This window comes from Cryptotermes secundus, unplaced genomic scaffold, assembly GCF_002891405.2.
Source record: "Cryptotermes secundus unplaced genomic scaffold, Csec_1.0 scaffold1045, whole genome shotgun sequence".
Lineage (NCBI taxonomy): Eukaryota > Metazoa > Arthropoda > Insecta > Blattodea > Kalotermitidae > Cryptotermes > Cryptotermes secundus.
The window spans coordinates 187,310-201,476 of NW_019740665.1; the positions used below are offsets into that span (position 1 = coordinate 187,310).

Consider the following 14,167-nt stretch of genomic DNA (forward strand, 5'->3'; position numbering starts at 1 on the left):
CTTCGTTACCGTGCGGAGGAGGGGGAGGGGAGCGCTGACTCACCCGCCGCGTCACTGCTGGTGGGGGGTGGTTCTCCTTAGCGCAACATGTCACAATATTTTGCCACTACTTGATTTTTGTAAGTTTTGAGGGTTTTGTGGTGGTGACTGTTAACATTATAGTCTTGTGGGTGGATACTGACTTTTGGAGGAACGTGCTTCCTGCATCTTCAGGTTTTGAAGTTTAGTTCTCCAAATCACTGTAATCCTCCCACGAGACGTGGTGTCGCAACCCAGAAGACCAGTCTTTAGTAACTTACTGTGCTTTCATTTGGTTATGTTCATGTGTCCGCCCAGCAGTAAAGCAGCTCTAGTTGGAATCTGATGGCTTTGGTATTGCAAGTTCTTATTAATATTTATTAATAAAATGTAATTTTTACATCAGGTATTGTAATTCTGCATGAAATGCTAAATACACCTTGTCTTCAAATAATTACCGACCAGGCTGAAAGATCTGTTAGAAAATCAGAAATCTTTGTGGTCTTTCGTACTAATTTACAGTGTTTAATTTTCAGTTCATTACATAAGTACGAGGGGGTACCCAAAAGAAACCAAACTTTTTTTTTAACTTATTTATTCAAATTTTAAGCACAAACCTTCAATCCCCTTCAAAGTACTCTCCACTTACACTAATACACTTGTCTAGTCTTATATTCCATTTTTCAAAACATTTTCTAAATTCATCTTTTGAGATGCTTGACAGCTCCTCCGTCGTTTTTTCCTTTCATGTCTCTTTTCATTCGAGGAAACAAAAAAAAAAGTCGCACGGGGCAAGGTCGGGTGATTATAGAGGGTGAGGAACAGGGGTCATACCATTTTTGGTCAAGAATTGTCGTACAGACAGGGCCGTGTGAGCAGGGGCATTGTCATGATGGAAAAACCAGTCACCCGACTGCCACAAATCTGGCCGCTGAGCTCCACGTCACTCCCGACAGCTCCACAATTTCTTCAATGGTCCGTCGTCGATCTTCCTTGATGATTTCACGAATTTTTTCAACATTTTCATGTGTTCGGGCCGTGGAAGGACGACCAGAACGAGGTTTGTCATCAAGTGACATTTCGCCATTTTTGAAACGAGAAAACCACTCAAACACTTGAGTTCTCCCCATAGCATCGTCCTTGTACGCCGTTTTTAACATTTCAAGAGTTTCTGTTCCACCGCCGCATGCTGTTCACGAAAATCAGCCATTGCAAAAACGACGATCACACAAAACAGTTGTCACTATAAACTCTGCCGAAACTAGTCCTTACCTTCTGAAGCAACGGTAGTCGGCTTATCGACTCAGGAATGTTAGCTCTATGTGCTCATAGCGGCAAAACGTGGTACTACAAAAGCTCTGCCCACAAAAAAATTAGTTCGGTTTCTTTTGGGTACCCCATCGTATAGCATGTGGAAGAACAGTAATTACAGTTTACAAAAGTATTCACATTGTGTTAAGAAATTGGTGGTCTGGTAGTATAGGAATATGGTGACTGTCCAAGGGTTAAAGCAACAACATACAACTTGTAGCAATTACTCTACAGTATTGTTCATACTGTTATTACTGAATGACTAGGGATTGATTCCTGTCAGGCAGACATTTTTCTTGTCGCCACTTCATTCAGACTGGTTCTGTGGCGCACCTGGCTTCCTATCCAATGGGTATCTGGGGCTATTTCACAGGCAGTAAAGCAGCTTGAGCACGAAACTGATCACTGTTCTCTGTTTAGTACCAAGGTTAATGCATGGAGCTATACCTTCACTCCTCCATGTATCTTGATTACATGATGCTTAAAACAGAGAGAAAGCTAACCTTTTTACCTTGCTTTGCAAGTCTGCTGTCACATTCTTTATGCTGTGCATGTAAGTCTGTTATAAAATGACTTGAATATCAGCAGGTTAGTTACCTGATTCATGGGTTAACAAGCCACATTACATTTCTGTGGGTGTGACTATAGACGGGGTATGGATTTGACCACTTGGAAAGCCATTTTCCAGCCTGCTGTGTCTTCAGCTCCATGTGCTCAGGCCCTGTCTTCACAGCCTCCTATGCAGATTTCAACTCTCAGCTGACAACCACTGGGTTGCCCCAATTGTCTTCAGTGTAACTCCTTGGCACAGACTACATAGAAAGCACCACTGCACAGCGACAACTGTTGTCTCATTTGTTTTGAGGTCTTTGCCTAGCAACAGGTTATATGCTGCAATATTATAATACCTTTTCTTGCTTTTACTGTTACAGAAAATTTATGTATACTTAGAATGAAAAGAATTCAGAAGTGGAGTACCACTAATGATTGTCCAAACCACAAGTGTTCATTAAAAACCGTGTTATTTTCATATATTTTCATTTTGCTTAACAGGGGATGGCGGTAACTGGGTCATATTATCCCAATCGATTTCCTTGAAGTCAATCACAATCTGTGGATTTTGTGGAGTGTACTGCCTGCAATATGAACCAAAATAGAGGCATGTTAAACACATGGTATACAGAGCTGTAATTATACATTAGTGCAGACAAAACATTTTAAATTGCACTTCTCTCGTAATATAAAGATAATGAAGGACAATTTAATTCAGATCAGCAAATATAATAGACCTACATTTATTGGTAAATGTAGAACTCATTTAAAAATACTACCAAATATTAGTAGAAACAGTGTGCACTGAAGACACCAACAGATATACAGAGTGTGAGATTGTAGTGATGGTAGATGCCTGAAGATGGAGCTAATTCCTCCAAAACACTGGTACCTATTTACCAGACTATATGGTGTCTCATTCCAGAAGTAACTGTAAATGTATATAAATTCCTTGAACTGGAATTAGGTAACAGTTATTAGTTCTAGCAAGTCCTGAAATTCAGGGGTCTGAGAAAACTACTAATAAATTTTAGGATATTTTCTTACCAGTAAATGATACCTGCTGAATCAAACATTTTTTTGGCAGCCTTTGTCTCCACCTTGTGAGAGCGTTTGTCTGACATGTAGACCACTTCTCTGATTCCAGACTGGATTATAATTTTAGCACATTCATTACATGGGAATAATGCAACATACATGGTGCAATTCTTGACGTCTGCTGCGTTTTTGTTTAGTATAGCATTCATTTCAGCATGGCAAACTGAAATATGGTAATTTTTAATTTGCAGTCTTTAATGCTTCCTTCATGACAGTTACATTAAACATGTTTAGGCACAGAACGAGAAAACAGACTCTTGGCTTGTTCATCCCAGAATTGGATGGAGATACTTCTATCTGTGCATTTCTTTTGCAGTTATCAACTCAAAATGTTAACATTTTTGAGCATTTAAATTTCAGTCTTAAGTGATAATAAAATTATACATACTGGTAGTCAAAAACTGCCTACTCATTTTGCAGTCTGATTGATACCAGTTTTCATACAATGAAAACAGTTATGGGATTTTCATATTGTGGTTTTCTGGGTTATGACACTGTTTAAACTAAGCGGGTTAGTGTACTGCTGTCACTCTACACCCATGTTTAGCAGGCACTTGGTTCAAATCTCAGCCAGGATACCAGTTATTCTGACTTTATGTTTCTTGTGGTTTTCTTCAGTCCCTTCATGTAAATGCTGGGACAGTACCTTAGACAAGCCACGCTTACTTTCCAGATCCTCTTTAGTTTATCATCCATTTGACACTATATGGAACTACTGAAGGCACCTTTAGATGCCTCTGCAAAGATACTCTCTTAGTTTGGTAGGTGGTTATGAAAATTTTGGAGAAACATACTGGATGCAGCATGAGAGTTCAGGTTTATATACTGAAGCTGTTAATAATGTTATATTTTAGCATCCTGTTGCACTGATTCATGTTCATGATGTGTACTTGTACCAACCGTCTTACAATGCACACAATTTCACCTTTCTCTTCACTACATGTTTCGGCACTAATGTGCCATCTTCAGGTGTCACAAAGGAAGGACACAATATACACAATAATATGGGAAGAGTACTCCCATAGGAGAGGATTGACGTAACTCACAAATTTGAAGTGCGACGTATAGATGATAAATCTTGAAAAGTTTTAATATATAAATATTATTATACATGACATATTTACATTTTAATCATTTTATAAAGGAGACATGATGGCATACAGTGCAATGGTCTGACATAAACAAAACCACACCTGAAGGTGGTACATAAGTGCCGAAACATGTAGTGAAGAGGAAGGTGAAATTGTGTGCACTGTAAGACGGTTGGTACAAATACACATCATGATACTGAAGCTGGATGCAGCATGTTCCTCTGAAGTGTTTGTAACCTAGACCACAGCATGCTATAATCCAGGATACCACAAACTGAAGCTTCACCACTGTGGAAACCTAAAGTCTTAAACAGTTATGGAATTGATTCTAAAAGGTAATGGTCAAGAGAGACAATACCATAGAGGTCTTGTTTCAGATTTGTCCCCAGAACTTGATGCACTACATATCTACCAGAGTAAAACCTGGATTAAATAAAAACACAAGAATAAGAAAACAAGAACTTAACAGAAAATAATTTATTTAAATATCATTTTTCTCTTCATATAATTTTGTTCCTGCATGTGCAAACCGAGTTGACAGATTCAGTAACTGTAGAACAGGGGTTTAAACAAGAAGATAGATGGCTTGATGCCTATGCTATTTAATTTAGCTTTGGAATTTACTTTAAGGAGATTAAGCACTGAAACAAAATTACTGTTTCCAAGTTAAAAGGCAGATGAGATCCATTGTATAACCTCAATGGGGGAAACAACAGAAACAGTTAAGGACTTGTGTATATCTAGGCTCAAATCAAAGTACAAACTCCAGCAAAGAATACAGTGCATTTTTCACTATTACTGATCATGAGACTTAAATACATTGTCAGACAAAGATTAGACTCTGATAAAGACTAGTAACTAGTGAAAGTTGGACCATCAAAGGTCAGAATCTGCTGTGTATGCATTTGAAAGGAAAGGAATGGGATACTTTGCCCAATGAAAGAGAACAATTCATGCCAATAGACTACACTGAGCAGGTCACATCCAGCATATGGATGAAAAACTCATACCAGAAAGGATTCTGCAAAGCAGTGTTATTAGAACGGGGCCTGTAAGAGTGCCAAAGAAAAGATGGGTTGATGCAGTGGAAATAAACAGTAGCAAGATTCTCAATGTGAGAAACTGGAAAAGAGAATCTCTAGACAGGCAAATTTGAAGGTGTCATTTAAAGGAGGCCAAGGCTTGACACACCATAGAAAAAGAATTTTGTTCATACTCTGCCCTGGGGCAGAGCATGGGAAAGAATTGACCCCAAACATTAACAAAATATGTACTGAATGCCATAACGTGATACTAGAAAATGAAAGGATAGAGGAACATGAAAGTAACTGAAGATGTGAACCATTCAATATGTGGTATGAAATTCTGATTTCTAATTGGGATCATAAGCAAGCCCACATTGGTTATATAAAGTGTACTGTGCTCTTCAAGAGTACAAGGAACTTTATCAATATTTGCAAACATTTTTTCTGCTGTTAAACATTTGATTGATTGGTTGACTGATTATAAAGATATGAAATTCCCACTACAGTGAATATCATATTGCATCAATTGAATTCATATCTACAGTTCTGTATCAGCAAGATTACTTCTTGCAATTGGTTGAGTGTATTTATCACAACAATTTCTTTAAAAATTCACCAACTGACAATCCAGAACAATTTTGTACCCTCTCTCTCTCTCTCTCTCTCTCTCTGTACATATAGAAAGTATGTAATACTGAGTTAACAGTTTGAAATTTTGGGCTACCACAGCAATGAATTGAGTGTGTAGACATAAGTTATATAGTATGTCAAACAAATGAACGATCAGTCAGTTTCTCACAAGAAAGGCTTTTCTGGAATCAAATAGCCTATAACAAATGCGATTCCTGTATTAGTATTTTCAGTTTACTGTTAAGTTCCATGGGTTGTTCTCTAGTGAATTGATAAAGATATTGTTCTGAGAAGTGTAAAAAGTCTTGATTGATTCTTCATCCAACAAATTTCTTTGAACTGCATTGGTTATGTAGTGACAAATGGTATAAAGGTGGACCTGAGATTCTCATGATAGTAATGATGAAGTTACAGTCCACTGGGTTGTAATGCCATGTAGTTCAGAGACAGCCCAATGTTCTGGAGGAACATATCACCTCCATCTTAGCTTGCCACCCTTCTGCTCGTTTCTTGCTTTGACCCTGAAGATGGAAGGGGCATGTTCCAGCTGTTTCTGAACTGCACAGAAAACTGTACTTTTCAAATGGTAAAAAGGTAAAGTTGTTCTTAATTAAACACTATGCAATGAAGACACATAGGGGAGAGGCGGTAAGTGGTCAGCTTCACGCCCTGGCCACTTTACCCATGGGGAAATCACCCTGGTATCAATTGGATAGGAAGCTGGGTTGCCCCATAGGAAATCTGGACGTTGTGAATAGAGAAATCTTTCTCCTGCCAGGATTCGAATTCCAGCTGTCCAGCCTGTAGCCTGTCGCTATACCTACTGAGGTATAAGATGGTTTGTCAATAACTGGAAAGGATGTGGGCTTTGCCTAATTTAAGTCATTCTTGCACATGTGAGTAACAAAGATCATATCTGTTCTTTGGAACCTTCAGAGATAGAAGGCATGATGAATGCTAACCACTCGACCTTGATGTACAGATAAATGCTTGATATAAAACAAATATAGTGACTTAGGAAATTGGATACATAGTTAAGATAAGGTAAATAAAAGAATCAAAAAGAATAGTGGCAAAGGTAATACAACAAGCAGTACCTCACAGTCCAGAACCTTCCTAAGGTTTTACTTTATTGTTACTTGTATATCCTGTCAATACTACTGCAGATTCTTACTCTTGGAAATGTCCTTCTGTGATTTATTTTACAATGCTGTCAGTAGCTAGACTGTATAGTGTCAAATGTTAGGATAGCAGATGAATTGGAAAGGATATGGAAGGGCGTGGTCATGGCCTAATCGAGGTACTATTTATAGCATGTGGCTAGAGGGACTAAGGAAAACATAAAAAAAAAAAAGTTAGTCATGGTAGCCAATGTCGTTGCTGAAATTTAAATACCTCCAAATGAGATGCATTTCCACCTTGTTCAATCCAAGACATGAGTCACATCTTGTCAGACCATCTAATTTACAAAGAACTTCAGCAGGACCCAAGCTTCATCTGTTGGCATCTGTAAAGTGCTGTAATATGGGGCATTCGATTCTCTGTTTCTAGTTAAATACTCTTATATTGAGTGATTTGAAGGTTATATAGCAATGGTGTTTCAGATTTAGACTGCCTCTGTGGTCTAGTGGTCAGAGGTCCTGGTTCGATCCCGGCGCTACCAGATTTTCTGAGAAGTAGTTGGTCTGGAACAGGGTCCACTCAGCCTAGTCAGGTTAACTGAGGAGCTATTTCAAGGAAATAGCTCCTCTGGTCTAGAAAATGGTAATTAACGGCCATGGGAATTTATTGCGCTGACCACATGACACCCTCTATCCATTGAAGTTGGCACTAACTTCGCTGACAAGCGGCGGTCGCTTGGTGAGTATAGTTTGCTTGCAGACCCAAGTCACAGAGGTGTTTCAGATTTACAGGTTATAGCATAGAATAAGATTGGAAGTTAGATCATGTATGATGAGTAGACAAGGATATGAGAGGAGATAGTCATGCTTATTTCAAGGTAGAATCAAAGAATTTTCCTGGAGGGACTGAGGAAAAACCATGAAAATCTTTTAAAATGATTGTTTTCTGGGATATGACATGCTTTGTAGTTTTAGTAGACTGGTACCAATATTTTAGATAAATCTGTTTCCTTTTATTTTCCACCCTGAAGGGAAACATAAATTACAAGTATTAAAAAAATTATATGAAAAATATGTAAAACTATAATTTTGCATGTGGTTGTGTATGGATGTGAAACTTAGTGTGTGACATTAAGGGACGAACATAGGCTGAAGTTGTTCAAGAATAGGATGCTGAAGAGAAATGAAATAGTAGGAGGCTGGAGAATTTTGTAATGAGCTCTGCAACTTGTACTTTTCACCAACTGTAAGTAGAATGAGCAAGTCAAAGAGGATTAGATGGACACAGCATGTGGCATGCATTGGACAAAGCTTAATATATATAGGGGTTCTGTGGGAAAGCCAGAAGGAACGAGACCATTAGGAACTCTAGACATGGGTAGAAGCATAATACATAGGTCGTACTGAAAGTCATGAGCAACAATTTTTTGTAAAGTAATATGCTGTATTATTGACAAACCAAATACACCACCTCAATCTACAGACCTTTCTTTTTTTTTTCCACATAATCGCCACTTCTCTGTACACATTTTTCACAGCGTTCTGGGTGTTTGAAAATTCCCCTTCTGTAAAATTCTGTTCCAGCCATCATTATAGTTCTAAGCTGTAGCTTTTAGCAAATTAAAAATTTATCATGAAATATGTATTTAAAAGTTCTATCTATCTTTCTGTAGGGAGCACGTGGTAGTGTATTTGGTTGAGGCACTATGCTATAAGCCGGAAGGTCGCGGGTTCAAGTCCCGATGAGGTCACTGGGGATTTTTTTCAATTGACCTAATCCTTCCAGCCACACTATGGCCCTGGGGTTGACTCAGTCTCTAACAGAAATGAGTAACAGGAATTAATTAAATAATTTTCCTGGGGAGTAAAGGGCAGCCAGCGCGTAAGGCTGACAACCTTTCTGCCATCTTTGAGCCAATTGTCTAGATAATATGGGACCCTCAACATCTCACAATCCTATGGGCCTTCACGGCCTGTTACAGGGATAGATTTACTTAATTTTTTTTTTACTTTATCTGTCTTTCTGTGGCTCTACAGTCCTTTATTGGAACTTGGCCGCTTTTCAGTTTCTTAATCCTATACACAACGGTAGGACTCCTTGTACAGGGGATCAGCCCATCACAAACCCTCTACCTACACGCAGAACAACACAGACATAATAAACGCACACAGACATCTTCGAGTTGGATTGGAACTCACGATCTCAGAACTTGAGTGAGAAAAACAGTTCATGCCTTACACCTTGTGACCGCTGTGATCAGCATTTAAAAGTTCTCCCTGCTATTAATGCTTTAGCAGCCCCATATAAGTATGTCTCGTTTAAAATCAATTCTAGAATTTCACTTAGAATTTGCTCTTCTCTGAACAATCCTCCTACATGGCACCATAGTTTCGTTCACTGCTTTAAATTTTCCTTTTGTAACAAACTGATATCCCACACATCAAGTGAGAACAAGTGTGAACTCCCACTTCTCTTACCATATAAATGTTTTGTGTCATGTCCGGCCACTTTTCCCTTGTTCCATGGAAATTCATCATCACTACAGCCAGTAGGCATTCCATTATACCCGATACCAACAATTTTCTTGTCTTTATTTATAATACATGCTCCAACTTGGGTACATGGGTCTTTACTTCTCTTGGCTGCCAGGAATGCAATCGCCATGAAATAGTCTTTCCAGCTCAAGTAATTGTCACGTTTCTTGTTAATATCTCTGTGAAGAAACATTCAAGATTAATTTTTTATGATGAGCCTTTGGTTCTATCGTTACACCATGACAATGCTTGGAATGGAAATGTGTGAAGGTGAAAGTTAGTAGTCTCTGTGCTCAATTAAGCAATGTGCCATGAAGACGTATGGGGAAAATGGAGGTGTAGTTCCACACATTCTTGGTACAAGAGGGAGGTGAGTGGTCAGTTCTGTCGTGAAGAAAGAACGCACAGTACCCATTGGATAGGAGGCTGGGTGAGGCCCACAGCCAGTCTATATGCTGTGAAGAAAAGAAAAAATCAAGTCTGTTATGGGAATCAAACCCTTATCCCTTGGTTGTCCCGCCTGTAGCCTAGTTGCTATACCAATTGGTGTTCCCCAGCTCAGGGATTACTTCCTTATGGAGCTGAGCCCTTCTTGAGGAGAAGCCAAATCTGCTACTCAAGAATTTCCAAGCATTTTATGGAACCTGAAGGTTCATTACCGTGTTCACAAGAGCCCTCCACTGGTCTCTATCCTGAGCCAGATCAATCCACTCAATACAATCCCATCCTATCTCTCTAATATCCATTTTAATATCGTCGACCCACCTACGCCTTGGTCTTTCCAGTGGTCTCTTTCCTTCTNATCCCTATCCTGAGCCAAATCAATCCATCCCATCCTATCTCTCCAAGATCCATTTTAATATTGTCGACCAACCTACGCCTTCGTCTTCCCAGTGCTCTTTCCTTCTGGCTTTCCCACCAATATTCTATATGCATTCTTCTTGCCCCCATTTGTGCTACATGCCCTGCCAACCTCATCCTCCTTGACTTGATCATTCTAATTGTACTTGGAGGAGAGTACAAGTAATGAAGCTCCTCATTATGCAGTTTTCTCCAGTCTCCTGTCACTTCTTCTCTCTTTGGTCACACATTCTCCTCAACACCCTGTTCTCAATCACGCTCAGTGTATGTTCCTCCCTTAATGTCAGAGACAAAGTTTGACACCCATACAGAACCACAGGCAAAATTATAGTTTTGAATATTCTAATTTTTATGTTTTTGGACAGCAGACGAGAAGACAATGTTCCGGACTGAATGGTAGCAAGCATTACCTGAGTTCAATCTCCTCTTAATTTCCTTGCGAATCAGGTTGTGATTTGTTATCATCATTCCAAAATATCTGAACTGTCCCACATTTTCAAAACATCTGTTTTCTATTTTTATGTCATGATTTTGCCCTGCATTTTAGTGACGAGACAGTACATATACTTAGTTTTCTCTGTGTTTACTTCGAGGCCAACCTCCTTACTTGCGTCAATTAAACTTTGTGTGTTTTTCTTTATGGTTTCTATATTATCACCCAGTAGATTTACATCATCGGCATACACCAACAGCTGATATATCCCATTTAATTTGAGTCCCACCTGGTTTCCGTGGACCTTCCTAATGATGTATTCTAAAGCAAAGTTGAAAAGGAGTGGTGATAAACCATCTCCTCGTTTTAGACCATTCTAGATAAGAAATTTTTCAGATAAACATTTACCTATATAGCCTTTACTATAAGTTTCATTTAAAAACATTTTAATCAACCTAACTAGTTCCATGGGTATCCCAAACTCTTATCAGAATATTGCACAATACTTCCCTCCTAACTGAATCATACGCTTTCTTGAAGTCTACAAATAGCTGATGTAAGGTCTCATTGTGGTCCCATTTTTTCTACAGTATCCAACAAATGCAAGAGATCTGATCTGTAGTTGATCTGTTATGTCAAAACCCACACTGATGATCCCGAATAATTTCATCTATGTAAGGACTTAACCCTGAGAGAAGGTAATTGAATACAATTTTATACAAAGTTAATAGCAGTGATATCCCCCCATAATTACTACAGTCAGTTTTATAACCATTCTTGTGATCTTGGACAATAATAGATGCCTTCCACTGATCAGGCCGTTTTTCCTTATGCCAAATAGAAGTACAGTAGAACTTGGTTATAACATCAAAGGGACCTAAAAATAGTGTCGTTATAAACGAATGTCGTTGTAACCGAAATGGGCACTTCCACAGTAGCCTTATGTCAGTCACGTGAAAATCTACCAAAGACCGAGTTAAAATGTTGCATTTTTTTAGTGAAATACGTAGTTAAGTACAGACTAACGTAACATTAACGTGGAATTGCCCAAATGTGTAATATCAAAGACATATTACAGCGCTTTTCACTGACAATACACACCGCACTAATACTGTATATTAAAGGTAGGCCTACTCACCAAATTACAGTAGATTACATCAATTGTTGTGCCTTACTGTACCTAGATACAAGTACAGTAATCAGTTATCTTCATCTGTTTCCTGTTACTTGCCCAATACACACTTTCTAAATTACGTTCAATGTCCATATCAGAGAAATTCAGGAATGAAAATGACGTTACATACGAGGTTGATGCATTTGTGCATGTCGTACTAAGCAAGGTATAAAAACAGTTGCTTTATGAGGAATTAGTTCGTACCATTGAATATTTGATGCAATAGACAAGGTGTCGCAGAAACCGATGTTGCTATAACCAAGTTTTACTGTAATTAGCTTATGGGTCTTAGAACATAATATTTTGCCTCCTGCTCGAACAAGTTCTGCCGGAATTTGATCACTACCTGGTGATTTATATCTTTTCAATTTTGCAACAGCAATTTCATCCTCAACAGGGCTGGGATCAGGTATTAACAGCTCAGCTGTGCGCATTTCTATCTGCCTAACATCACTGACCTTATAGGAAAACTTATTTATTTGACTGTGTTGTCAATAACGGAAACTATGTGGTATCAGATGATAAGATGATAGTGAATAATAATGTGGAAAGAAGATTTTGGGGTACTATGCAAGTATTTGCCTGGAGGCACTGAAGAAAACTATTAAAAACCTCAGTCAGGATAGTTGGTCTCTGGGCCAAAATTTGAACCTAAACCCTTAAGAATATGAAGCAGAAGTGCTACCCACAAACCTGCAACATTCTGTCATATATATCTAATCACTGGAATAAACATATCTCCAAATGTCCAATGGCAGGCTTCGAATCTTTTGGGTTCTACCACCATACGGTTGGTTCAGTGAGGGAGAGTATTAGAGTTGCATAAAGGATTCCCTGTTATTTCTCATTGTGATATATTTTTATACCATTACAGAGCTCTCTTACATGACATGCTAATAGCAAAAACTGGTGAGAATCATTTGTTTTAATGTGGATTTAAGTTACTTTGCTTTAGTACAGTTTGTTCACCACAGAAAGTTAAGAAAAAAAAAGTATCACAGATTCTCCTTATAAGGCATAAACATTATTAAACATAATGTAATATCACCTTGATGTCTGGGTGCTGTTATTTTCTGCCTCCGCAGGCTTCACGCTGTTTAACTCGTCCATTCTTCTGTCCATTTATTGCAAAATGCTGTAACAAAATATTGGTACGTGTTAATTGGGTAGTTCAGTTTAGTTGTTGAAAATACATATGTGAAAATGAAATGAGAAGACAAGGTTTCACAATCACAAAACTGTTAAGATATTCCCGCCAACCCTGCATTTCAGTCGCATCCGGTTTGGTATCATTCAAAATACTAGTTAAATAAACAACCTTGTACTCGTCAATTTCGTATAATACCCCGTTTACGCACAGTTTGTGTATACCACAAATTATACAGAATCGTACTATGTCACATCTCTTACCTTGCTTGGTATTTGTAGAAACTTTGTATCACATGACCATCCTGCTGGCGTATCAACAATTGGCACATGTGTTTCCTACCTAGGACAATAGCGTGGTCATGAAGGTCGTGATGGTCGTGATAGGCGAGACAAGTTATGTTCGTGTTGTGACATCTAGTGTTGAAATATGCAATTAATTGCATGCCTTGGCAACGATGAAGTTTGTACTTCCCTCTGTTGTCGATATGTGAAACTCGATATCTCGGTCTCGTTATTCTCTTCCTAATGCCGTAAGCACGCACGCTTTACTTTACTTTGCCATTACCTTTAGCACTCGTATTTAGACTACTGTTTATGAACAACTAACTCGTAATTAGTAGCATACGAAAACTTTTTTTTATTGCTAGTGGGGTGGGACTAAGTCCCTTGTACTGCGGCCACTTCTGGCCTATTGTACCAGCCCCAGATGATAGGTGAGGGTGATTGTGGAGCAATTGGTGGAATGAAGATTGGCAGGGGAAACCGAAGTACTCTGAGAAAACCTGTCCCAGCGCTACTTTGTCCACTACAAATCCAACTTGACCAGACCCGGAACCGAACCCGGGCCGCCGCGGTGGGAAGCCAGCGACTGACCGCTTGACCTATGGCGCGGCCAAACGAAAACTGTTAGTAAAAGAGTTCAAATTCTTAAATTGAAAATGCTGCACGGTGCTCTTTATTTGGCTATAAATAATTCAGACAAATGTCGAAATATAAACGCTATCTTACTTACTTACTCATGGAGCTGAGCCCTTCTTGAGGAGCCGCCAATTCTGCAGCTACTCAAGAATTTCCCAGCATTTTATGGAACCAGAAGGTTCATTACCATGTTCACAAGAGCCTTCCACTGGTCCCTATCCTGAGCCAGATTTAGCCAATCCATACCATCC

General features: G+C 38.9%; 1 protein-coding gene across 3 annotated transcripts; it reads right to left on the reverse strand.

Moving 5' to 3' along the window:
* Nucleotides 1-1,353: 1,353 nt before the first annotated feature.
* LOC111872562 (deoxycytidylate deaminase) lies at nucleotides 1,354-13,391 on the reverse strand. 3 transcript variants are annotated; one of them, XM_023866602.2, is made up of 5 exons: nucleotides 13,260-13,391; nucleotides 12,898-12,984; nucleotides 9,325-9,560; nucleotides 2,929-3,142; nucleotides 1,354-2,465 (listed from the first exon to the last, which is right to left on the reverse strand). In XM_023866602.2, the coding sequence occupies exons 2-5, from the start codon at nucleotides 12,969-12,971 to the stop codon at nucleotides 2,357-2,359; spliced, it is 633 nt and encodes a 210-aa protein (XP_023722370.1). In that variant the 5' UTR covers nucleotides 12,972-12,984; nucleotides 13,260-13,391; the 3' UTR covers nucleotides 1,354-2,356. The 3 variants fall into 3 exon arrangements, with proteins under 3 accessions (XP_023722370.1, XP_033610642.1, XP_023722371.1); XM_033754751.1 differs by lacking the exon at nucleotides 13,260-13,391 and adding an exon at nucleotides 13,168-13,235; XM_023866603.2 differs by lacking the exon at nucleotides 13,260-13,391 and adding an exon at nucleotides 13,110-13,190.
* Between the last annotated feature and the right edge of the window lie 776 nt (nucleotides 13,392-14,167).